This window comes from Crocodylus siamensis, chromosome 2, assembly GCF_052110815.1.
Source record: "Crocodylus siamensis isolate JL-2025a chromosome 2, ASM5211081v1, whole genome shotgun sequence".
NCBI lineage: Eukaryota > Metazoa > Chordata > Crocodylia > Crocodylidae > Crocodylus > Crocodylus siamensis.
The window spans coordinates 36,385,825-36,410,572 of record NC_143396.1 but is presented as its reverse complement, the minus strand read 5'-3'; the positions used below and the strand labels follow the sequence as shown (position 1 = coordinate 36,410,572).

Genomic DNA, 24,748 nt, shown 5'->3' with positions numbered 1-24,748 from the left:
AAGCATGTTGATTTAAAAAAAAATATTTAAGATCAGGATTAAGAGCAAAGTTTGAAGTTTTGCTTTTTGCCAAAAAAGTACACATCTGATAAATTGATTTTTGTAATATGTTTCATAAACATTTGAAGTTAAGTGCTTTGATTTTAAGGGGAATTTAACTGTTTCTCTGCAGTGCTTACAGGCCAAGTACTGAACTATTGCAGTAGACTGAGAACTACAAAGTACATCTGAATATAAATGAAAGTGTATTTTTATTAGGCAGAGTTCAATAGAAAAAAAAAAGGAAAAGCCATGAAACTAGCTTTTTTTATAAACTATTTCCACTAAGAGCTGTAGGTGTGCCAAGGCTGGAGGTTTGATTGCTCTACAGGACACAAGACCTTTCCTGCTTCAGGCAGGGAATTGAACTAGATGACCTCTTGAGGTCCCTTTGAGTCCTTACTTTTCTATGATTTCTACATTTTCAATTTTTTTGTCACTAAGTCATTGGGACTTAAGCTCATGTTTAAGCTAACCTGTCTGCTTTTCTGAACCTTTTCTGTACAGGGTCTTCATAAAGTCCTCATGCACTTTTTTAAACTTGAATAACTTAGGTTGTAGGTATGATAGAAACAATCTGTAAAGGGTATTTAAAAGCAAATTTATTAAAGTTTTAGGACAACTAGAGTACACAATGCCAGACTTCGTAAGTAATGAAAAATTTATTCTTAAATAAGATGAAGCTCTATGCCACTATGCTCTGAATGTACGACAGTTCCTAAATTACGTTTACCTAGAGAAGTGGATAGGCAGAGGTGGACCAATTGCTTGGCTACCTTGTTCATCTGACCTGTCACTGTTGGACTTCTTTTTATGAGGACATGATAAAAGTGTAGTTTACTTGTCAAAACTACGTTCTTTGGTGGAAGTTAGGGCTAGAATCACCAATGCAATTAGTGCAGTAATTCAAAAGCAACTGGGAAACGTTTTCAAGGAGTTGGAAGATCAAATTGAGGACCGTATCATGATGGATGGTGGTTATGTTGAAGTCTAGCCTCGTGTACTCTAGTTGTCCTAAAACTTTAATACATTTGCTTTTAAATGCCATTTACAGATTGTTTCTATCATACCTACAACCTAAGTTAATAAAGTTTAAAAGTGCACAAGGACTTTATGAAGACTCTGTATAAAAGTTTTCCTCAAAGAAAGCTTGAATGCGTGCTGTAGTTTCTGTGAGCTGTCTGGCAAGTGTTGAATGTTGTATTTAACTTAAGTAATGTTTACAAATTTCTGCCAGTCTTTCTTTGAAAATATTGGTTCTAAGTTAGTTTTCTAGGTTATTTGTAGGGATGTAGAAATAAAGATAGCAAGTTTTCACTGCCTGCTGCTGGTCTGTCTGCTGACAGAGGTTTTTACACTGAAGTTCTTGTTCACTGCCTCTAACATCTGTTTTTATCAAATAGTATTTAAATGAATATTTAGTTTTTCTCTGTTGTTTCATGTGATTCTCTGGTGGTTGAGATCTGCTGAGAAGGGCCCACAGGAAGTAAACTTAGGAGTAGTTTACAGCTTGGGACTTTTCATACTAGTCTGTAATAACCTGAATTAATAGACTTTCAGGGCATGTTTTCAAGATTTGTTCTCAGTTTTTTCCATCATGCAGTTTGTGCAGGTGAAGCTCAGAGTGCAGTGAAAGGGTAACATAGTCCACATACGTAAAGCATTACAGAAATGTTTTAAAAATAAAACTTAAGAGAAAATGTACACATGTCCCTTGTTCTCCATGTCTGCAATAGAAGCAGTGATGGAAATAGGTAGAAGTGCACCAATATATTATATTGGTCCGATATTGGATCGGCACTGATGCAGAGAAAATTGACTGTATTGGAAATTAGCCTGACACGACAGGTAATTTGGCTGGGAAATGCCTGTGTGTGCAGCTGCAGTGCAGCATGCAGGCAGCAAGGAGCACAGCCCAGCAGCTTGGAGAGGTGTGTGCAGCTGGTAAATCTGGTGGTGCAAGCGGGTGGGGGGGGGCGATCAATGCCCGCTGTGGTGAGGGAGGGAGTGGGGCAGGAGCTGGTGCAGGTGCTGCTCAGCCAGGGCTTGGCAGAGCTGTGGCTCATCTGAGCTCATGGGGGGGTGGGGCATGTGCTCCCAAGTCTGCATGGGGCAAGGCAGGTGGGCTGCAGCTGGGGCTGTGCCGGGCTCTTCTTGGTGGGGGCTAGGCTCAGGGTGGGTGGCAGTGGCGGTGTTGGGAGCGGAGCTATGGGGGGGGTCTGCAGCCACCCCAAATTGCGCCATAGCCTTCTCAACCCAGCGCTGCTGCTGCCTGCCCAGAGCATAGCCTGGGCTCAAGGCCCCACCTCCACCCATGAGCCAGGAAGAGCCCAGGGCTGCACCAGGTGGGTGGTGATAGTGCTGAGAGGGGAGGGCTACAGTGAAATTTGGGTTGGCTGCAAACTCCCCCTCTGTAGCCCCACTCCCAGTGTCACTGCCTCCTGCCCTGAGCCCGGCCCCTGCTGAGAAGAGCTCGGACCAGCCCCAGCTCCAGTCTGCAGCTGCAGCTCACTTGCCTTGCCCCATAAAGAACTGGATGCACATGTCCCCCCGTGCCCTCCACATGAGCCGTAGCGCTTTCCCCAGCCCCTGCTGCTTGGATCGGTATTGATTGATATGCCTCCTTAAAAATCGGCTATCAGTATCGTCCGCCAAAATCTCTATCAGTGCACCCCTAGAAATAAGGATGTAAATATCAGTTTAAAACTATCTGTTTAACTTCCTTTAATTATATCGGTTAAACAGTCCTGACCCAGGGGTGCGAAGTCCCAGGCCAGCGCCTACCCTGCCTCAATGTAGGGGTGGGGCTGCAGCTGCCTGCCTGGAGCAACACAGGGAACCCAGGGCTGTGCAGACTTGCTCGGACACAGCTGCTGCTGGGAGCCGCTCCCTGGGGCTGTCCCCTATCTTCCTCTTTAACCTCATAAGCTATAGGTAATAGTTCTCCCTCCTCCTTCCTCCTCCATTCTTCCCTCCTACCTGCCCTGACACTTCCTGTTCCTGAGGCGCTGCACCACAGGGAGCAGTGTTCAAGGAGTGGGAGGAATGGGCAAGGCTGGGATCATGGGGCCTGGTCACAGGCCTGGATCCAGAGGCCTGATCCCTACATGTCTCTGCTCTCTGGGGTTGTTGAGGTGGGGAGGGGTGTGTGGGGGGAAAATGTGCATGTGTGTCTAAGGAAAGGGGGCTGCCGTGGGTGAGGGAAGGAGCGGGGTGCAGGAGGGTGCGTATAGCAGAGCTTGCCTGGGTGGTGTCCGCGCTTATCTCATGGTGTTCCGCGTGGGGCTGAGCCCAGTGCATTCATGCTGGGGCAGCTTGCGCTATGCACTTGCTGGTGTCTGCAGCCCTGCTGGGTGTTACTTTGCTCCCCCTGCCTTCAGTGGCAATTGTTACTCCTGTTCTTCTCCCTGCAACGCTGTGCTGGGTGGGTGAGCAGCTCCTGCACCAGCACATGATCTTGCTCCAGCTCCTGGGATGGCAACTGGGAGCTGAAGCCAGAGCCCTGCAGTGGTTGAAGCTGCCTGCCCTCCCAGAACATTGCAGTGTGGCAGGAGCAGCTTCAGCAGGAGGTTGACTGCTGCTGGATGCTGGTCTGTGCCCCCCCTGTCTCCAGTGGCGGCTCTTGCCCCTGTTGTGCTGCATCACAGCTGTGCTGCACCACACTTCTTCTGGCAGGCATGCGGGGCTCTGGCTTCAGTTCCTGTATGCCTTCTGGTAGATGGCCCCTGAGAGCTGAGGCTGGAGCTCTGTGCACTAGGCCAGGAGCCCAGAGCAGCACAGTATGGCAGGATCAAACTCAGGAGCCTCCACTGGAGGTAGGAGGCACAGAGCAGCACCTGGCTGCAACTGCACTGGAAACAGCTCACTGGAAGCCGCATGCACTGGCCAGGACTGGGCTGTGAGTGCCAATAGGAGCCCAGCACAGGCTGTCCCGCCACAAGCGAATGGGGCTTGGCCCTATGTGGAGCACTGCATGGGAGCTGTGGGCCAGATCCAGTTACCTGACAAGCTGGATCTGGCCTGTGAACTGTATTTTGCCCATCTTTGGCTTGCAGTGTGTTTCTTTTTACTTGAAAACAATTGATGGCCTATTTAAAGAATAGAAGCTGTCTATATGCCTTTTTTAATAGACAAATGCAAAAACCATTAATACATTTTCAGACTTCTGGAAATCTTATCCAATATCAGAAGAAGTAGAGTTATTTTCTGTTTTAGAAGTAGAGGTAATTCTCTGTCTTCTGGCGGTTTAGATCCTAGGGAGGCTTACTTGTAATATAAAATATCCAATTATGCATGTCAAATTTCATTTCCATGGTTATAAATTTTAAATCCTAATTTTTTGCACTTTTTTTTTTTTTAACAGGGACCTTAAGAACAATCTTATTAGTACTATAGATCCAGGAGCTTTTCTGGGGCTTTCATCTCTTAAAAGACTGTGAGTATTATGTTTTAGATACAATTTTTTTTTCAGGTTCTATAGTTAGTTAGAGGGTCTGGTAGGTTAAAATAACCATCACTGTCTCTTTGTGTTATAATAGCTTAAGACATTGGTGGCTTCATGTTCATTCCAAGAGCTTTGATGTCATCAAATCGTTATCCTTGTTAAATATGTTAAACGTTTTATGGTGACTCTCTTCAGAAGGTTATAAAACAGGGGTCGGCAAAATACGGCCTGTGGGCTGGATCTGACCTCCCAAGAGATTGAATCCAACGCATGGGTGGGCACTCACCAAATGATTGCATCCAGTCCAAAGCTGCCCCCATAGTGTTCTGCATGGAGTTGATCCCTGCCCACTTTGCTCACGGCAGCCCACACTGTGTCACTGCCTGCTCCAGCTGTAGCCGCCCTTTACCCACTTGGCTGCCTGCAGGTAGCTGCTCATCATCATGCTGGGCAGGCAGAGTGGGTGGAAGGTGGCCTGGAGTTGGAGCCCCACATGCTGGGGCATGAGCCACCCACCTGGAACTCCTCTCCCTCCCTTCTCCTTCCCCAGCTGTCCTCACAGCTTCTCCATGTTACCAGCTGCCTGAAACAACACAGCAGGGTCAGGAGGAGGAGCTGCTGCCAGGCAGCTGTGGCAGCAGCCCTACTGAGAAACTGTACTTATTGGCCAGGGTAGTTCTTTCTGGTGGGTAGAAGTGCTGTAGAGACAGCCACGGGCCGTATGTGGGGGAGCAGACCACACCTGCACAACATTGCTTGGATGAGTTCTGCTGCATTCACCCCCTCCTCATTCCCCCCATTCCTGGCTGGTTCCCGGGAGCTAGCTTGCATGCCCCCTCCCACACACATGCACAACTCCCCCCACATGCCCTCCCTCCACACCAGCCATACATCCTGCTCCCACTCCTACAAAGACAATGTACAAAAGTCAGACTTCATTTTGAACTATTATGCAATCTCTGTGATATACACTACTCAAAAAAAAATCAGGACAAAAATATTTTTTGAAAAAAATTAAAATATGTTGTAGCACATGTTTGACTTTTAGTATATGAATGGTTTTTATCTATAATTTGTTAAAATGATATTTTCTGAAATATTTTTTGTGTAGCCCTTGACAGCTCACCAAAACTCATTAAGTGGCCCTCCAGCTGAAATAATTGCCCACCCCTGTTACAGAAGAACACTAATTCCATAGTTACTAATATTATACTAAAAGTTACAGTGCTTGTTAATGTCACTTCAGTGAAGGATGTACCAACATTTTCATTATCACATTTTCTGGGATTGAAAAAATCTGCTTCAAGCTTTAACTTGGAAATCAAAAGCTCAGCATAAGGGCCATCCTTTTTTTTTTTCCTTTTTCCGGATTTTTTTAAAATATCCAAAACATTTTTTTAAAGTTATACAGCTTTTTGTGATGTTATTCTTGGTCTTTGGGAGATACCTAGATACTGTGGACTACCAGCACTATAGATATATCTAGGTAACTTTTAATTATTTAATGTTAGAGGCAGTATATAAATTAGTCTATAAGGCCTCAGTTTATGGTTTGAATGCTTTCCTGAGTAGGAAGGACTTTTTCAATGTCAGGAATATATATGAAAGTTCTTATGAATATAAAAGGTGAAAGATACAGCACTGGTATAGTACTACGGATTTACTATAAGCCACTGACTCAGGAAGGAAGAGGTGGATGAGGTACTCTTTAAGGAGGTGACAAAATGATGTAAAAGTTATGAGATGGTACTGATGGGGCACTTCAGTTTTCTGGGCATCTGCTGGAAGAACAGCACAGCTAAACATAAAATGACAGTTTCTAACTTATATGGAGGACAGCATTCTGTTCCAAGAGGTTAAGGATACAACTAGGGGATCATTTGTTTTGGATCTTGTCCTGACCAAAAGGGATAAATTGATGGAAGGGTGTGAAGGCAGTTTGAGAAGGAATGATCACAATATAATAAAATTTATGCTTCTGAAATGGGGAAAGGTTGAGATAAAGAGAGTTAAGGTGCTAAGATTTCAAATAGGCGGATTTCAGCCAACTCAGTGAATTAATAGGTGTGGTGCTGTGGGCAGACAGACTAAAGAATAAAGTTACTAGGAGGACTAGAAGTTTCTAAAGGGCACAGTATTGGAAGCCCAACTGGAAACTGTTCTTATATCGGAACACAAGAAAAATGCTAAAGAGACCAAAGTGGTTGCACAGGATGCTTCTAGTATGAAAGGAAAGCATACAGGCAATGGAAAGATAGGCAAGTCGCTAAGGAAGCATACCAGAAAATAGCAAGAATTTTCAGGGACAAAATCAGGAAGGCAAAGGTAAAAAATGAGCTTAATTTTGCAGGGGAGCTTAAGGACAATAAGAGACAGTTCTGTAAGTATGTTGGCCAGAAAAGAAACACCAAGAAAGCTGTGGGTTTACTGTTAAGCAAGCCAGGGCAAATCCTTAACATAAGATTGAAAAAAGCAGAGCTACTCAACAGCTACTTCACCATAGTCTTCACAAAAAAGCTCAAGTTACAGCCAGACACCTTCTAAAGTTTATTTGGATATGGAAGGGGATGAGCTGAGGGACGAGATTAACTTCTGCCAGCTCCTTCAGTACCCTGGTATGAAGTTAGTCAGGCCCTGCAAATTTGAATTAATTCACACCCATCAAAAGCTGCTTGATAGTTTTTTTTATCATCTCCGAGCATTTGGTAATGTTATTTATGAAACTGTGGGAGATATATGAGGTACCAAAGGACTAGAAAAAGGTCAGCCTATTGCTCCTTTAAAAAAAGGAGGACGCAGTGAACTACAGGCTAGTTAACCTCATTTCAATACCTGGGATGTTACTGGAGGATACCATAAGGAAGTCCATTTACAAGCATCTGGAGGAAGAAAGGCTAATCACTAATCACAAGCAGCCATCATGGGTTACTATAATGCTAAATACATTTATTCTCCTCTTTTGACTAACTACTTGGGCGGATAAAGGGAATGTTGTTGATCGCTTCTCGGCCTTTTGGCTAAGATCATATGTAGATGATCACTTCATGCCCAGCGGGAGCTTCATGCGCTTTGCAGACTGGCGCTTCCTCCGCCGTGCCCGCCTCAACTGCCTGCCTCTGAATGGGGCCGTGCACTTCGGCCACCGGGACAAGAGGTGCTGATGGTGTGGCTACACGGCGGAGACCCTCCCCCATGTGCTGTGCGGCTGCAAGCCACACGCCAGAGCCTGGCAGCTCCGCCTCAATGCTGTCCAGGACCGCCTGGTGCGGGCCATCCCGGCCAGGGCGGGGGAGATCTCCGTGAACTGCACCGTCCCGGGCTGCGAGAGCCAGCTGCACCCCAACATCGTTGTCACGGACCACGAGGCCAAGAAGATCGTGATCATGGACGTCGCCATCCCCTTCGAGAACCGGCGCCAAGCCTTTACCGACGCCCGGGCTCACAAGCAGGAGAAGTACGCCCCGCTGGCCGACACCCTGAGGCGCCGCGGCTATAACGTGACGGTGGACGTGCTCATCGTGGGGACACTCGAAGCCTGGGACCCCTTCAACAAGAGCATCCTCCGTGCCTGCCGCGTTTCCCGCCGCTACGCCAAGCTGATGCGCTGCCTCATGGTGTCCGACACCATCCACTGGTCCCACGACATCTACGTGGAGCACATCATGGGCCACCGCCAGTACGCCAACCCCTCCAGACAAGCCACCGCCAGACCGGACCCGGAGGACACCGCCGCCTGAACCGCCCCCCCCACTTCACTTCGCATCGAGAGGATTTCGCTGCCACGGACGACCCCGCCCCACCCAAAGAGCACCCCCACGATCGGACTTTATGGACTGAGATGCTTTCTCCGAGCCACTTCCTCCAACATTGCGGAGCACTGTAATGGGTTTGTGTGTATCTATCTCCTTTCTCTCTCAGCGTCGTGACCCCCCCCCCCCCCTTTCCCACATCCCCCTACCCCCTGGGCTTAGTTGGCTAACATAGCATCGCTTGTAACCTAGTCACGTTCCCCTCCTCTCCCCCATTCCTCGATTGTTAGTCCCTCGCTCTGGCGCTTTGTACTTCCATCTCAGCTTTGTCATCTTTTTTCCTGGATTCCCCATCCAAAACATCTACTAATAAAAGTCAATCCGTTCTTACCAGTTTAATATCTGGACTTCAGAAAGTTTTTGACAAGTTCCTGCATGAACTTTTCATAAACAGATTGGAGAAAAGTGGGCTGGACAAAACCACTATTAAATGGGTAATTATAAATGGATGCATGTCAGAATAACAGGAAATTTCAAGTGGAGTGTCACGGGTGTTTGTCCTGGGCCCATTGTTGTTCAACATATATATTAATGATTTGGATGACGGAATTAATTGCTGCTTGAGCAAATTTGCAGAAGACCTTAAATTGGGAAGGCTTGTAAACAAGTTGGAGGGCAGGAGCACAATTCAGAAGGACCTTGACACATTGGAAAGCTGGGCTGGAGTTAACAGGATGAAGTTCAGTGCTGACTGATGCAAGGTGCTACATCTCAGCAAATAATAAAAAGCGCAAATACAAGATGGGTGATCCCTGGCTGGATGGCAGTGCTATAGAGAAGGATCTTGGAGTCTTGGTGGATGACAGCCTCAGTATGAGTCTGCATGTGATGCAGCTGTACAAGAGACAAATGCAGTTTTGGGATACATCAATAGAAATACTAGGTGCAAGATGCGGAAGGTGATAATGCCTCTCTACTTAGCACTGGTTAGGCATCATGTAGAGTATTGTGTGCAGTTTTTGGTTCCACATTTTAAAAAGGACCTGGAGAAGTTAGAGGGGGTTCAGAGGTGGGCAACAAAAATGATAAAGGGCTTGGATGGAAGACAATGAGGAGAGGCTGAAGGACATAGGTGTTAGGGGTGTGTGAAGCGGGCCCTATGTGATTTGGATTTGGCCCAAATCGGGGACAGTGATTCCATTAATTGATTTGGATCACTATCCCTGATTCAGTTTGGCTGAACCCGAATCGAGATTCGATGCTGATTCAGAGAATCAGCCATTCAGACATAGACACAGCTTTAAATGTTTTTTCTACATACCTTGAAGTACCAGCATGGCTTGTGAACACTGTTATGCTGGGGCAGATGGAGCATCCCACAGGAGTGTGGGGGTGGCCCTCCACGTGCTTGGCGGGAGGTCCACTGGGGAACACGCTGAGAGGCTTCCCCACACCCCCCCAGCTCGTCGATCGGCTGCGGAGGGACCCCACTGACCCGGGAGCCCCCCTGCACACTCCCCAGTGGACCTGGAAGGGGACCAGAAGTGCTTCTGATCCACTTCCGGGTCTGCTGCCAAGCGTGTTGGGGACCTCCCTGTGCTTTTGTGGGACACTCCATGTGCCTCAGCATCATAGCATTCACAAGCTGCCTGCTACCTAGAGGTATGTAGAGAAAACATTTAAAGCTGTGTCTGTGTCCAAATCTCCGAATTGATTCGGAGGGTTCCAGTTCTATTCGGAGAGATTAAAGGGTCCTTTGATTTGATTTGGAGTCAGAGATTTGCCCACTGAATCACGCCGAATTGAATTGGGGACTGAAGCTTTGTACAGTCCCAGTAGGCATGGTTACCTTGCAAACCATGATAGCAGTTTTCCGTATCTGAAGAACTGCCCTAAAGAAGATGAAAATACCTCTTCTTTCTTGTTGCAGTGAACAGCATATGGATTCATGGCTTAAAGTTGCAGTATAGTAAGTTTAGAGCGGTCATCAGGAAAAACTTCTTCGCAATTAGAACAGTGGATTAATAGAATATATTGACTAGGGAAGTTGTGGAAACTCCAACATTGGAGGTGTTCAAGAAGATGTTGGATAAGCATTGTTCATGGATGATTTTAGGAATAGCTGGGCCTATGATGCAATATAGATATTTTCCATGCTCTGGTCTTTGCTGTTTGCCACATGGAACCAGGAAGAATTTTTTTTTCTTCTTTGTTTTTGTTTTTTTCACTGTCCTCTAAAGCTCTGGATGTTGGCTGCAGCAAAGGCTGGAGATTTTGACCAGTGTGTGCCAGTGTTCCAGCTGGGACTTAACCCTGTATCTTCCTGACTAGAGGGTCTTATCCCGTTGTCAAGGATCAGATTGCCATATTTGGGGTTGGGAATTAATTTTACCCCTGGTCAGGTTGTTACAGGCTGGGAGTTTTTGCCTTCCTTTCTAGTGGGGTATGCAACCTTCATCCCTGGATCTCTTTAGCATATTTTAACCACCTTTGCAGTACTGGGATGTCAGCCACCACTTCACCTTATTTTGACAGGTTAAGGTATTATGGCTTGTGCTTGTCAGGGTCAACTGTAGTTTTGTACTGGCTTGGTATAGACTGGTTTGGATAGGGATGGTTCTACCCCATGCAGGGGGGTGGACTTGATGACATCTGGAGGTCCTTTCCACCCCTACTTTTTATGATTCTTTGAACATTTATGAGGATTTAACACAGGAAGCTTTCAGGTGCCAGTTAAATGCTTACGCATTTAAAATGCAAGCATTTGTAATAATTAGCTGGCTCTGAGAGCTAATTTATTTTAGGAGCTTAGGAACTTTAAGCTGTTTATATAACATAAAGGGAAACTTTATGACATTTGTAATGACTCCGCTCACCCATCTACAGTGCAATTCACTGTGATGATGGGGAACTGATGCCTTCATTCTTTGGGTTGTACAGGGATCTGTACAGCTGCCATAAGCATTCAGTTATTACATGTTGGTTTTTTTATTAATGCAACCACTCCCACTATTAAGATGTAAATGAATTCAAGAAATCAGTTCTTAAGTGGAGAATAATTGGTTCAATTTCAACTTGGACAAGACTGAAATGGTGGTGGCTAGTATCTTTACTCAGTTTGGCTAAGTAGTTATATAACATCACAGAGCTAAAGTAGAGCTGAACCTTAATGCAGAGACTGGACAAGAAGAGAGAAGCTTGAATTATTGGTGCAGGATGGAAAATCTGATGCTAATGGAGATGGTAGAAAGATGATCAAATAGGTTTTATGACTGCAGAGAAAGAAATAAAAGTGTAGCTATTCTGGACCTCTAAGGTTTGATTCAGATGTGAATAGAGATTTCTGGAATATTAGAAAAGTTAAGTATTGAGAATTGCTGTTATGAGGAACTCCAAATTCCTAGATTCATAGTATTTTTTTTGTCCAGTATGTAATAGTAGGGTCCAGATAATCCTGCATATGATAGCTGGCCCTCCTTTACCAGAAAGTAGTACAGTTAACAAGAGGGCAAACCACTTCACAGTTGGGTCATGAACAGATGTTTATTCACCAGCAGAAATGTTCTATCTCACCAATAGAAATCCTTCTGAGGGAAGGAGCAATACAGACATTCATTCTGCACCACTCTCCTTCCCCTCCTTTCTGCAACTTTCCAAGTCTGGGGAAGGTGAGTGAAGCAGGCAGTAGAGAAGTAGGGAAATAATTCCTGTACGTGCCCCAGATCAGGATCTAGGGAGGAGGTGAGAGGAGCAGCCTCTGCTACTCTGCTCTTGGTCTCCAGAATAGGGTAGGGGCAAAAGCCCTAGCCCCTTCCCTAAACTGGGTCAGGCCCAGCTTTGAGAAGATGCAGGAAGCAGTTACAACTGCTTCTCTCTCCTGGGACCAGTCTAGGAAAGGAGAGGAGCAGCTGTTTCTGCTCCTAGCTGCTTTCCCAAACTAGGAGTTTTGCTGCTCCCTTCCCCTCCCGGAAGTCAATATGGGAAGTCTGGTGTGAGAAGCAGTTGGGGAGCAGCTGGCAGCTGCCGTTTCCCTTCCCCTCCAGTTCCACTGTGGGGGGCAGGAGGGAAGGAAGAAACTCTTGTGCCACCTTCTACAAATTGAGGTGACCCTGGTTTTGGAAAGGCACTTTGCCCTGGCTCTACTCCGTCAGAATGAGTTAAGTCAGGGGAAGTGTACAGACATTCAGTTTCCTAGGACAAAATCTTCCCGCAGCAATTTCACCCTAGTTGTTCCTGGGTTGTTTTTCTCCAGAGCAGCCTTTTTTGCTTAGGGGGGAAAAAGTTTGAATGTCTGTAAAGGTTTTGTTGCTAGTGGGAGAATGGGGATTCTCCAAGTAGAAACAATATCTGAACATAGCCTTGGTTTAATAAATAACAAAGACCTTATAGAACAGTAGATCTTTAAAAAAAAATAGCCTTGAATTGGATAATCATGTGTTCTTTCAGTAAATTAAAAGATAAAGAATAATGGCCGTACCAAATGATTTCATAAAATGGCAAACTGAGAAATTAAAGTCTGTAAAGTTAACTTGACAGAAAAGTACAAGGACTTGAATATGGAGGAAACTTGTAAATTGTGTCCTCCAACCAAGGAGGAAAAATGTGTCATGGAAGTCAGAATAAAACAGTTAAGGACTACAGAGTTTCTTAATTGTGGAGTAACCTGCTGGAGGATATTAGTATGTATAAAGATTATCTTTGGGAAATACTGTGATACTTCTTCTTTGCCACAGTGTTCCCCATAAAATAGACACAACATCAAAAATCATTCCACCTGTCCCTGCTTCACACACACACACCATTATCTGTCACAAATAGCTTTCTTTTTTACCCCTAAAACTTATAGGTTTTCTATCCTCTCTAGGTCACTACAGGATTTCTCTGCTATTTCCATTTTATGCAAAAGGTGCTGAGATACTGTATGTAGATAGATAGCACTCACTCAGTGTTACTGAGAGCCAGAGGTAAACATTTTGTCCTTCTAGCCTCTTTAATGTTTGAGAATCTTCAGAGAAATTAATTGATTGATTGTTTTTTGAGTTTCCCAAAATTCTAATAATGGTAAATAATGTGTACTTTCTTGTGAGTTTGTGGTGAGAACAATTAACTTTTTGGTTTTTCTCCTCATAGAGACTTGACTAACAACCGAATAGGCTGTCTCAATGCAGATATATTTAGAGGGCTCATAAACCTTATTAGATTGTAAGTATAATTTTATTGTACATATCTGAGAGAGAAATTATAATTCTGATTACATTCAGTTTTTTCATATGTCCATTGGGACTAATCGCATACTTCAGTGTGTTACCAAATCAGGGTCAGAGAAGTTATGTTAAGAAGGCCGTGCAACTTGCTAGTCAACTGCATGTGTAGACGTGCGCACTAATGCACAGTAAAATTTCCTTGAGAGAGCACCTGCACTACACCTAAAGCAAATTTGCTTCTGAATGGAGCAGTTCAAGGCAGGGCTACTCCTGCTCTGCTCTGTTCCCACATGGCAGCCAGGGGGTTCTCTAGGCTTCCCTGGGGGCTCTAGGCCCCCAGCCCTGTGCTGGCAGAGGGCGCACTTGGGTCAGACCTGGGTGAGGGGGGTGCTGTCCTGCCTTCTGGGCATCTGTTTCCCAGCCCTGTTCCCCGATCAGGACACTTTCCCAGATTTGGAGCTGGGGGCTGGGAAACAGCTGTGAGGGAGGGAGACAGCTCCCCCGCTGCCTGGGCTGACTGAACGGTATTGTGCAGTATTTACAGGTAGTAGAAAACCATGCATTAACCTAATTTATTGCACAGTAGCTGCTGTGCGTGGTTAAATGGTGAGGATTTATTGTGCAGTAGATTAGTCTACTGCACAGTAAAGCATTTTATGTAGACACACCCAGTAGCAGGCATCAAAGAAATAACCATTTCATTGTTCCACCCGACACACCACATTCTCTCCTAGCTTGGAAAGTACAGGATTTTTTTTTTCAGTACTAAATCATTTTAACCAAACAACAACATTTCTTATTTGAATAATTGTTCTTAAACCCATAGCTGTTTTTGCCTAAAAGCAGTATTGGGAGTGCAGGAGAAGAGTGCCTTTTTGATACTGAGGTTTTCTAATTGGACAATCAGACTTAATATTCTGATATCTAATATTTTATAGACTGCACTTATATGCCCATTTATTGGTATTATATAAATAACTTTTAAAAACAAGAAAACATTTTTGAAGGAGGAAATTTATTTTCAGTAACATAATTAGAAACATCAAATTAATTGTTTAAGAAAAATAGCTAAATTCATTTTTTTTAATTCCTAGAAATCTTTCAGGAAATTTATTTTCTTCATTAACGCAAGGAACATTTGATTATCTTGGGTCACTGAAGTCTTTGTAAGTAAACTTTGATTTTCATGTAATTTGTGTGATCCTGTGTGTTTGTTTTTCATGCACTTGAAGAACAGATTTAAAAGAAAATCATTGTGGCATCTTTCGGTGTTTATTCTTCAATTAAAAAAATAAAACTATGAATTGTAATTTGGATTCTGGCTGACAGATTATCATGTAATCTTGCAGTCCCATCCTGATACTGTAAATGTTCTTTCAGTTAGCCATACTACTTATGTGCTAGTCTGTCACAGTTACAAAATTCTTACATTTTTGATGAATGAAAACACAAAAATTAATTAATTGAAATCCACTGCTGAATACTCTGATCTGTTTCTTAACTTGTGGTAAACCCAGAGCGTAACATTCTTAACTCTTTGTAATTAGTTAATTGTTGTGATTATGTGTAGTAAATCACAAAGCTGTTAGAATGGTTTAACTTGAAAATCACAACAATTAACTAATAATCTGTTTTTTTGTGTATTGCAGAGAATTTCAGACTGATTACCTTCTGTGTGATTGTAACCTGTTATGGATACATCAGTGGTTAAAAGAAAGAAATATAACTGTACGTGAAACTAAATGTGCCTATCCCAAGTCATTGCAGGCCCAACCTGTAACAGGTGTGAAACCAGAGCTTCTGACATGTGGTAAGAATTGTAGACAAATGATGCTGGTTAAAAGTTAATGCATACTGTATTTTGCTTGTGTTTGTTAATATTTTCCTTACATTTCAATTATATTGTAGTGAATCATTTTCTCAGCCTAGTCAACAAATTGTGCTTTTCAGGCTTTCCTAAAAGTAGAGAGAAACTATTAGTTGAGGTTACAGGTCCATAGAAGCCTGTGGTCTTGTAACGATTTAATCTTTGGAGAGCCAGTCCTATCAGGAAAAATTCTCCTAAGTGGGATTACCAATTAAAGTTGACTTCTGATAACAACAGTTGGAAAGAGAACCAAGTTATGCAAAATCTTCCAAGTCTAATACCATAATCATTGAAAGAAAAAAGATTATCCTGTTCAGTCCCCTCTTAATTTTCCTCAGAGATCACATAGTCTGAGGAATAGTCAAATAAAACATGTGAAGGATCATGGAAAGAAGTTGTAAAATCTAAAAGAGAAATTAGGAGCAGTAATGGCCCTCCTTTGGGGTAATTGTCTGTTTCAGAGATTGGTGCACAACGAAGGAAACATAAAAGAAACTGCTCTCCAGACTTTTTGAAAGAATATTAAGGAATATAGTAGCATCCCTACCATTATCTTTAGATGATCCTCAGAGAGGAAAAGCAAAAGAAATCAAGTAGACTTGACACGTAAAAGACTTGAAATATTTTCCCATCAGGCTCAGAAAAAAGACTCTTTCATTCTTTTGAACACAAAAGTAGAATGCACTTTTAAAGTTGAATAGGAATTTCCAGTTGAGACATTTTAAAGTAGAATCCCTCTGTACTGGGTGCAAGGTAATGTTTAAGGATACTAACCAGCACATTTTCCAATACAGTCTTTTCCTAGTCTAGACAGGGCTAATGCATTTCTGGGAGTTGAGGACTTCATAGCAAAGTTGCTTTCTGCTTAGTCAAATATGGAAAAATGCAGTAAATTTCAGCTGCTTTTAAACTGCTTACCAGTTTAATTCAGGACTAACTCTTCTGAATGATTGGGTTTGTCTGTGGATGGATTTTGAGATCGTGGAATTTGTCTTGTGTCACAAATGAGTTACCAAGATTAAGTTCTTTGCCTTCCATGTTAAATTAAGTAAACTACTGTCTTATCTGTTGGTGTTTTCAACATAAGATTGAAGTTGAGGACTCCTTAGGAATTAGCGTGGGAACAGCTTCTCTAACTTATATATAACTGAATATACACAGCTGAAAAAATAAGATTTATTTCACTGGAAGTTATATTAAGATAGTGAGTCTCTTTGAAACAGTTTTACTCAAATGCTGCTAGTTGTTTTAAAATAGACTAAAATCGAGGTCTGTTTTAGCATTATTTATAGCAAATTACAAAGCTATTAGAAATGAACCAAGTATTTGACTATATCAATGTTTGTTCTCTCCGAAACAGATTTATTTATTTTGAATTAATATTAGAAACTGATTTTAACGCAGTTCATTTTATAATGCATAGTATATAGCTATATTTTAAAGAATAATCTGATTGTTGTTGTTGTTTTTGTCTGTTTCTTGGATTCTAGAATCACCCCTTGAATTACCATCTTTCTACATGACTCCATCTCATCGTCAGGTTGTCTTTGAGGGAGATAGTCTACCCTTCCAGTGTATGGCTTCATATATTGATCAAGACATGCAGGTGTTGTGGTATCAGGATGGGAAGATAGTTGAAACCGATGAATCCCAGGGTATTTTTGTTGAAAAAAACATGGTTCATAACTGCTCATTAATAGCAAGGTAAATTTGTAAGGGAGACGTTTCATTTTCACTTTAATGTCAAGTAAAGTTTTTTATCAATTGCTCCCCTCCACCACCTCCCTTTAAAACAGAAAAACACGGGAAACCATGGGTTTTGTTGTGCAGGCTGTTAAGAGTTCCAGCGTGCAAGGGACTGCTTGGAACTGGGTGGGGAGTGGGAAGAGAGTGATCAGTCAGGGGGTGACATGTGCATGTATGTGTTCACAAATGTACATGACAGCCAGGCAGCAGAGTAGAGATCAGCTCCCTGTAGGTAAGTATAGCGGGGAGGGGTCACTGGTGATGTGGAGGAGGGGGGCATATACCCCCCAGGTTTCTGTGCCCACAGCAGGCACACAGCCACTGGCAGAACCCAGTGCAGGAAGGCAGAGTGGTGTGGTGAGACTCATTGCCACTGCTGGGACCCCTGTGCCAGCCATGCTACTAGCAGCGTGAGGAGTGATGAACCGGGTGGGCAATGTAGCCCTCATCTCCTACTGCCAGCTGCTTGTGCACCAAACCACAGTTCTGTCCCAGAGGGGAGTTGGTGTGGCGGGCAGTGCAGGCTGCTTGAGGGGACAGATTTTGATGGCAGCCGGGCCATAGTGGCGGGGTAGTGGCCAGCAGCAGCAGGAGATGAGAACAATGCAGCCCAGCCTGGTCCCCCCCTTCCCCCCCAGTCTGTTATTCCTTGTGCTGCTGGCGGTGTGGCTATCAATGAGGGTCCCAGTGGCGGTGGTGGCAGGAATGAGTCTTATTGCCCTGCCCCGCCCTCCTTCTCCATGACTTGGCTACTGAGCTATGGAAGCCCCCAGGGAAAGCAGCAGAGTGGGGAGTCCCAAGCCTCACAGTGGGCAGCCTGCATCCTCCCCCTTCCCCAACCACAGTGCCCTCTGGGCTCTGTATTCCTCCCTCCACTCTGGCCGCAGTAGCCGTCAACTCCCACATTTAGCAGCTAGGGCTCAGGTGCTGCTGGCCGCAGGGCAGAGAGCAGGCAGGATGCAGCTGCTGGGGCCTGTAGCCCTGGCAGCATAGGGCCCCCTCTGGCAAGACTGCGGGGGTCAGGGGGATGCAGGCTGGGAGTGAGGGGCACTGGTGGGGATGGGGCTGCAGGTCAGGAGTGAGGGGCATCAGCAGGACTGGGGGCAGTGGGGGCTGCAGACCAGGAGTGAGGGGCAGCAGCAGGGATTGGGAGGCTGTGGGCTGGGAGTGAGGGGCTCTGTCGGCTGGGGAGGTTGTGACTCGGGAGTGAGGGACAATGGCATAGGTAGGGACAGGGCACTGGCATATCAGGGCTGCTCAGCACCACATAGACAGCCACAGCTGGGCTCACATCCTGATGAGTGAAGGGGGCAAGGAGAGCTCTGACTTCCCATGATAAAAACAAAATCAGATGCCAAAATATATAGGTGTCTTGAATTTATTTTATTATAATGATCAGTGCACTGGTAGGCTTCCAAATTGCTTTAAAATTGTAAATATATCAATAAAACATTGTGTTCAGGCGATAGCTATAGATATAGTGGTGTTTCATTTTAATCACAGAACAATGTGGATTTGGATTTTTTTTTAATCAGAAAATTTTGGATTTTAACAGAAAATTAGGATCCCTGGTAATTATTACTTCTCCATGAGTAATTGTCCATAAACATATTCCTTCTGGTGGGTGTGACTTATGCTCTGCTGTCTTGACAAGCTTTTTTTGCTTCAGTAGTCCCCATAGTGTATACCATAGCCCCACCTTTCCTCACCCTCTTATGTTGAGGGAGTAATGGACTGCATGCATTTCCTGCTCCTTTGTCCCTGCTGAGTTACGCTCTTCCATTTGCTCGCCATGCAGCAGAAGCCAGTGTGAAGAGTTATCCTCAGTCTGAAGCACACCTTCTCCTTTACCCAGTCCAGGCAGAAGGCATACTGCATGTGAGAAGCAAACTTAGGAACCCACATCTCCTTATTATGATCGGAAGAGGAAATCCTGTCCACACTGAAAGCCCTTCCTATCCAATGAGGGAGTAAAGACACCTAAGACCTCATGGCCCTTGTGGGGAGCAGACAAGGCTCACAAAGAATCAGTATCTTCAGCTCTGGCACCACCCCAGCCTTGATACTTATTGCCCCTGAGGGATTTCAGCATATCAGAGGGGCCCAGATCATGATATACTAGTGCTTCCCTGGACCAAGACTTGCAGCTTAGAGTGGTGGGGGCATCCTGGTGTGGAGCCACTTTGGTCACAATTCCTTCTACCCTGCCTGACCAATGCCTGGCAATTAAAGGGCCTATGACATTGCCACATTTCGCTGTGATAATGGAAACAGGTGGCTCCATCACCCTGGTGTGTATTGTGATTCTTCCAGTCCCACCAAAGTAGGTCGCACTTGCCATGTCTTACTTTCATAGATCTTTCAGCACTGAAAATGCTCTGTGGCTCTGGACCTTATGTTGATGGGTCCAGTATCTCCATCCTATCTGTTATCCTCAGTACTGACTAAGCCTTCCTTACATGACTGCAAGTCCAGGGTCCTCTTCAAGCACCAGGTGTCCAACTCGTCCAGTACCTTTTTACTGGAGATGCTCATTCAAGAAATGCCATACAGACTGGCTTACAGCATCTCACAATCAGTTTTGGCTATGGGGTTTTCAGCGACTCGGAGGTTCTGTTGACATCATGGACCTCTACTCAGGGACATTTTTACTTCTCCCCAAATGGTTATGAATGATCTCTGTTGATAATCAGGACCTATCTTCCTCTCATGCAGCTTTAGTGCAATTTGTGCCCCAGGCTTTAGAGGACATTGATGGTTTCCAACTCATGAAAAAAGTATCGTAAATGCTAAAAATTTCCCAAAGGAAGTGTTGGAACAATGCATTCCTTAGCATGTATATTATATCAAGTGAGTCCAATGTGGCTAGGTCTTAGTCAGCTATAATCAACCTAGCCAGTCCTCACTTTTCAGGGACCCATTTCACAGGAGTCTGCTTCAGGGGGAGGTAGAGTGCCTCTTAGCAGTGGGTGCTATAGAAAACATTCTGTATTCTAGATGAAAGGGGTTTTACAGCAGTTACTTTGTTATGCTAAAAAGAAAAGGCAGTTGGCAACTTAAGCATGAAGTTGTGTACATACATTTGTACCTTAAGCATAAAGCTGAATGCATACATTTGTAAACTCGGGTTCAAAATGGTTGCTCTGGTTGCAGTCTGGGAAACTGCATTGTACCTCTCAACATGCAGGATATATACCTCCACATTTACAATAAGACACTCCCATAGGAAGTATCTTTGATTCATAGAACCATAGAAAATCAGAGTTGAACGGGACCTCAGGAGGTCTTCTAATCCAACCCCCTACTCAAAGCAGGACCATTCCCAACTATATCATCCCAGCCAAGGCTTTGTCTAGCTTGGTTTTAAAAACCTCCAAGGATGGAGATTCCATAACCTCTCTTGGTAACCTGTTCCAGTGTTTCACTGCAAGGGTAGTAAGAGTTTTTCCTAGTATCTAACTAAATTTCCCTTTCTGCAACTTAACACCATTGCTCCTTGTTCTTCCATCTGCCACCAGCAAGAGCAGTCTAGCTCCACTCTTCAAGTAGCTGAAGGCTGCTATTAAATCCCCCCTCAGGCTTCTCTTTTTCAGACTAAATAAGCCCAGTTTCCTCAGCCTCTCCTCAGAAATTACATGCCCCATCCCCCTTACCATTTTTGTTATTCTCTGCTGGACTCTCTCCAGTTTGTCTACATCCTTTCTGTAGTGGATGGCCCAAAACTTGACACAGTACTCCAGATGTGGCCTCATCAGTGCCAAATAGGGGGGAATAATCACTTCCCTCAATCTGCTGGCAACTCTCCTACTAATACAGCCCAATGTGCCATTGGCATTCTTTGCATCAAGGGCACACGGTTGGCTCATATTCAGCTTATTGTCCACCTCCAGGTCCTTTCCTGCAGAACCTGTACTGGTGCATGGGATTATTCCATCCTAAGTGCAGAATTTTGCACTTGTTTTTATTGAACCTCATGAGATTTCTTTTGGTCCAGTCTCCAATTTGCCAAGGTCTCTCAAAATCCTAGATATGCTTATCCTTCAGCATATCTACTTCTCCTCCCAGGTTGGTGTCATCTGCAGCCTTGCTGAGGGTGCACTCCATCCCATACTCCCTGTCTTTGATGAAGATATTGAACAAAATCAGACCTAGAATCACCCATGGAAATGTGTCAAGACAGCTACCAATGCAAGATCCTGCTGCGTGACCTTGCCATAGTCCTATTAGTAGTGGTAACCAATCTTCAGAAATAGGGCATAGTAGTCTTATCCATGATTCTGAAGTACCTGAGCAAATCATGTTGTAAATAACATACAAAGGACAATGAGCTTATTCTAGTCAGTCTCAGGAAATCGGCTCTAGTTCCAGCATTGACTGTTTAGTTCATAAAGCAGTGTTTCTCAACCTTCTTGGACTTAAGGCATCCCTCCATAAGTTTTGCAAATTGACCAGCACCCTATTTCAGAAACTAATTTATTACATTTTTTACTTCCTTACAGAGAGACTGGGCAGCAGGGATGAAGGAATAGCCAAGCAGGGAGAGCCTGAGCCTGCCCTTATTTACATGTCTCCTGGGACTTCCTGTGGCAGCCTGGTTGAGAATCAGTCATAGAGGTTTGCCTGAACTCAGGGTGTATTCCCCATGGGACTGTTCTCAAATATTAACACAGCTCATCCTTATCAAGAGGTTTCTGTTGACAGGTATAAGAACCTGCCTGCTTTTCCTAGGGCACGTGGCTTCTTGCATCTTTGTAATGCAGTAGGTCGGACTTCACCACAGAATTGTACAAGCCTTGCTGAATATGAATTATTTCCTGGGAGAAGAGTAGTTGTATCAATTGATTAAAATACTGAAATTAATACTCTCCACACTGTCATGGTGGAAGGATCAACAGCATCTGTCAGAGAGGATATTTTCCCTTCACAAGATCACATTAGTAATAGGTGCTTCAATGAACAGTGGTGGAGAGTACTTGGGAGTATTGCAGATACAGGTTCTGTCTTCACAAAAAGAGATTAAAAGAGATCTGTATTGGTGTGTTAGACCTCAGAGCAGTACAGAAAGCTTTCGTGGCCTTCCTTCACTCTAAGGAGTGTGTCATGGAAAACTCCCTTGTAATGTTTTTTTATCATCACATTCTTGGCCAGACAGGGAGTTGCCATGCACAGAGGCTGTCACCTTATGATGGATAGACCACTGGGCACATCTGTCAGCAGAATCCTTACCTAGTCTCCAGAAGAGAGCTGCACGCTGTCTAACCAGCACAAGTGGAAGATTAACCGCTCTGTATTCCAGCAATTCTCAACCATGGTGCTGCAGCACCCTGGGGTGCTTTATGATCTGTTTGTGGCTGCCACACAGTATTAGCACTGTTAGATGTGCAAATGTAATTCACCCGATAAACGCAGAGATTTCAAATAGAAATCCATAGTGTTGAAAACATTCTGACCTGTTGTGCTCTTCCTGAGTTCCTTACAAAAAAAAATTGCTCTGTTGTTTTTTTTCTGTAGTCATAAGACAACTGAAAGCTAAGAGATGGCATTTTTCTAAGGGTGCCTGAAGTCTAAAAGGTCAAGAACCACTGCTCTACTCTGTCATATTTTGAAACTAGGTGATCTGACTGTAGACCTCTTGGCAAATTAGCTCAAAAGGAAATGTCTTTTTACTTCAGAAGAGGGCTCAGGCCAGACACATCCCCCATGTTCCCCAGACACATTCATGATGCAGTGACAAAATCTTTTGTATGCATTCCCTCTACTCCTCTAATTTTGTGAGTGCTCCGTAGGACCAGGCCCTGGAAATACACATAGCCATACATGGCCAAGATTTTTTTTTATTTTTTTGATCTTCCTATCACTGTTGGTAAGAGATCCCAGAGTGCTGCCACTGCTGATTGTTGTCATGCTAAATTAGGTTCTCCGTCCAGACTTTTACTTCCTCCATTTTACAGCTTGTATGACACTTACCTGCAGAGTAGGAATGTTCCATCCAGATAAGAGAGATTCTTGGCTGCAGTAGGAAGAACTAACTGAACTAGGCAGAATGGACCAGGTTGTCCTTGTCCGAGGCAACAAATAAGAACCCAGCCAGATCTACCCTATCAGAAATACTAGGCTACCTGCTGGATTTAAAGAATAATCAACCTTTCCATCAACTCAGCTAAGTCCTTCTGGCAACAATCATAGCCTTCCACCTGCCCATCAAGAAACGAGCAGGTTCTTTCAGCTGACAGGGCCCTTAAGGAATCCAGAGGCTATACAGAGTTTTTCTTTAAATAAATAACCCAGTTCTGCACTAGGATTGAATCTGGTCTTCACTTTCCTAGTGACAGCTTCATGTGAAACTATAGCAATGAACTTTTTTGCACTTCTCTGTGAAAATACATTTCACGGTAACAATTACATCAGCAACGCAAGTGCTGACACCCAAACAGTCACGGCAGATGTCAGACACAGGTGCACCTTCTACTGAGCTAAAGAAACTTTAAGAATTTATCACAAGCTCTTGCCCAAAATTATCAGAGATTTTCATTTGAAGTAGAAAATTAACTTTCCCAAAGCTTCATTCCTTTGGTGCAGAGGTGTCTCTGTGCATTCATGACATGTAAGGAGGTCACTGGCCTGTGAAAGTAAAAGTCAATTTGGAAAGTCTCCTCAGCTCTTTGAATTGATGGCTGACATCTAATGTCCATCCAGAAATGATCTAAATGGATTTCAGTCAGAGTAAAACTGTACTATGAACCCCCTAAGATGAATCCAGGGCACATTCCATCAGAGCTCTGGCTAATTCTATATTATTCCTGTATATTTCCCTGATGTCTGCAGGGCAGTTACCTGGATCTGTGTTCATACCTTTACAAAGCATTGGACCATTGCTGAAATCTGGAGATCTCATCTGATAGGAATGTTTATATGATAGTTACTCAAACGAGAAACACCTCTGAAGTCCTTCAGTTTGATCACTTACATATTTGCATCCTACCTTCCTTTACCTCTTCTTCAGAATCAGAAATAATATATGAAGTTGCAGCAGAAAGGAAACTGAAGAGCAGATATCCCCCTTAGTATGAGAAGAGTTTGGGTTAGCTTGCACTGTATTGAGACTGCTTATGGAAAAAAGGTCTCTGGTTAAAGTGCAGAACATGACACTTGCACCAATGTAACTGGGTAGTAAGTACACTTTGAAGAATCTCAGTTTCTGAAAAGCAGCTTTGTTTTCATGGGTTGATATGTAGCACTCTGGGTTTTGTAATACTGTTTACAGCCTTATGTAATTAGTATGCCTTCCCATATAATTAGGGACCTACTTAAATTGTGGTTTTGTGATTTTTGCCGAAACCGTGAACAACAGTGGTTTCCTGCAATTTTGTGGGGAATTGCTGAGGGGGAAAATTACCAGAATACAAAGAAAATTCGGCATCCCTGCAGACAAAGTGTGTGGTTTGAGAGAGAGCTACTGAGAGGCTGAGGTAGTGATACAGACTCAGTGAAGGCACCAGTCAGGAAAGCAAAGGGGTTTTGGCAGCGTATTTTAAGAAGCCAGATACAATGCTGCAACAGTGCTGCAATCTGAAAATGAGTGATTGGCCTCTCAGTCAGTCAGCAGCTAGGATAGTGTTCACCATGAAAAGATCATGAAATTGGTTCTGTGTGCCACGAATAGCCCACGAAAATCCCTTCATCTCACCGCAGTTTAGGT

At 44.0% G+C, this 24,748-nt stretch overlaps 1 protein-coding gene across 2 annotated transcripts in view; it reads left to right on the top strand.

Moving 5' to 3' along the window:
• The window catches only part of ADGRA3 (adhesion G protein-coupled receptor A3), a 121,834-nt gene that overhangs the window by 48,079 nt on the left and 49,007 nt on the right, over positions 1-24,748 (top strand). For both annotated transcript variants that reach the window (XM_090035707.1, XM_090035706.1), the window contains exons 3-7: positions 4,403-4,474; positions 13,363-13,434; positions 14,531-14,602; positions 15,086-15,246; positions 16,794-17,007. In XM_090035707.1, coding sequence (XP_089891833.1) covers positions 4,403-4,474; positions 13,363-13,434; positions 14,531-14,602; positions 15,086-15,246; positions 16,794-17,007 — 591 coding nt within the window. The remainder of the gene's footprint in view (positions 1-4,402; positions 4,475-13,362; positions 13,435-14,530; positions 14,603-15,085; positions 15,247-16,793; positions 17,008-24,748) is intronic.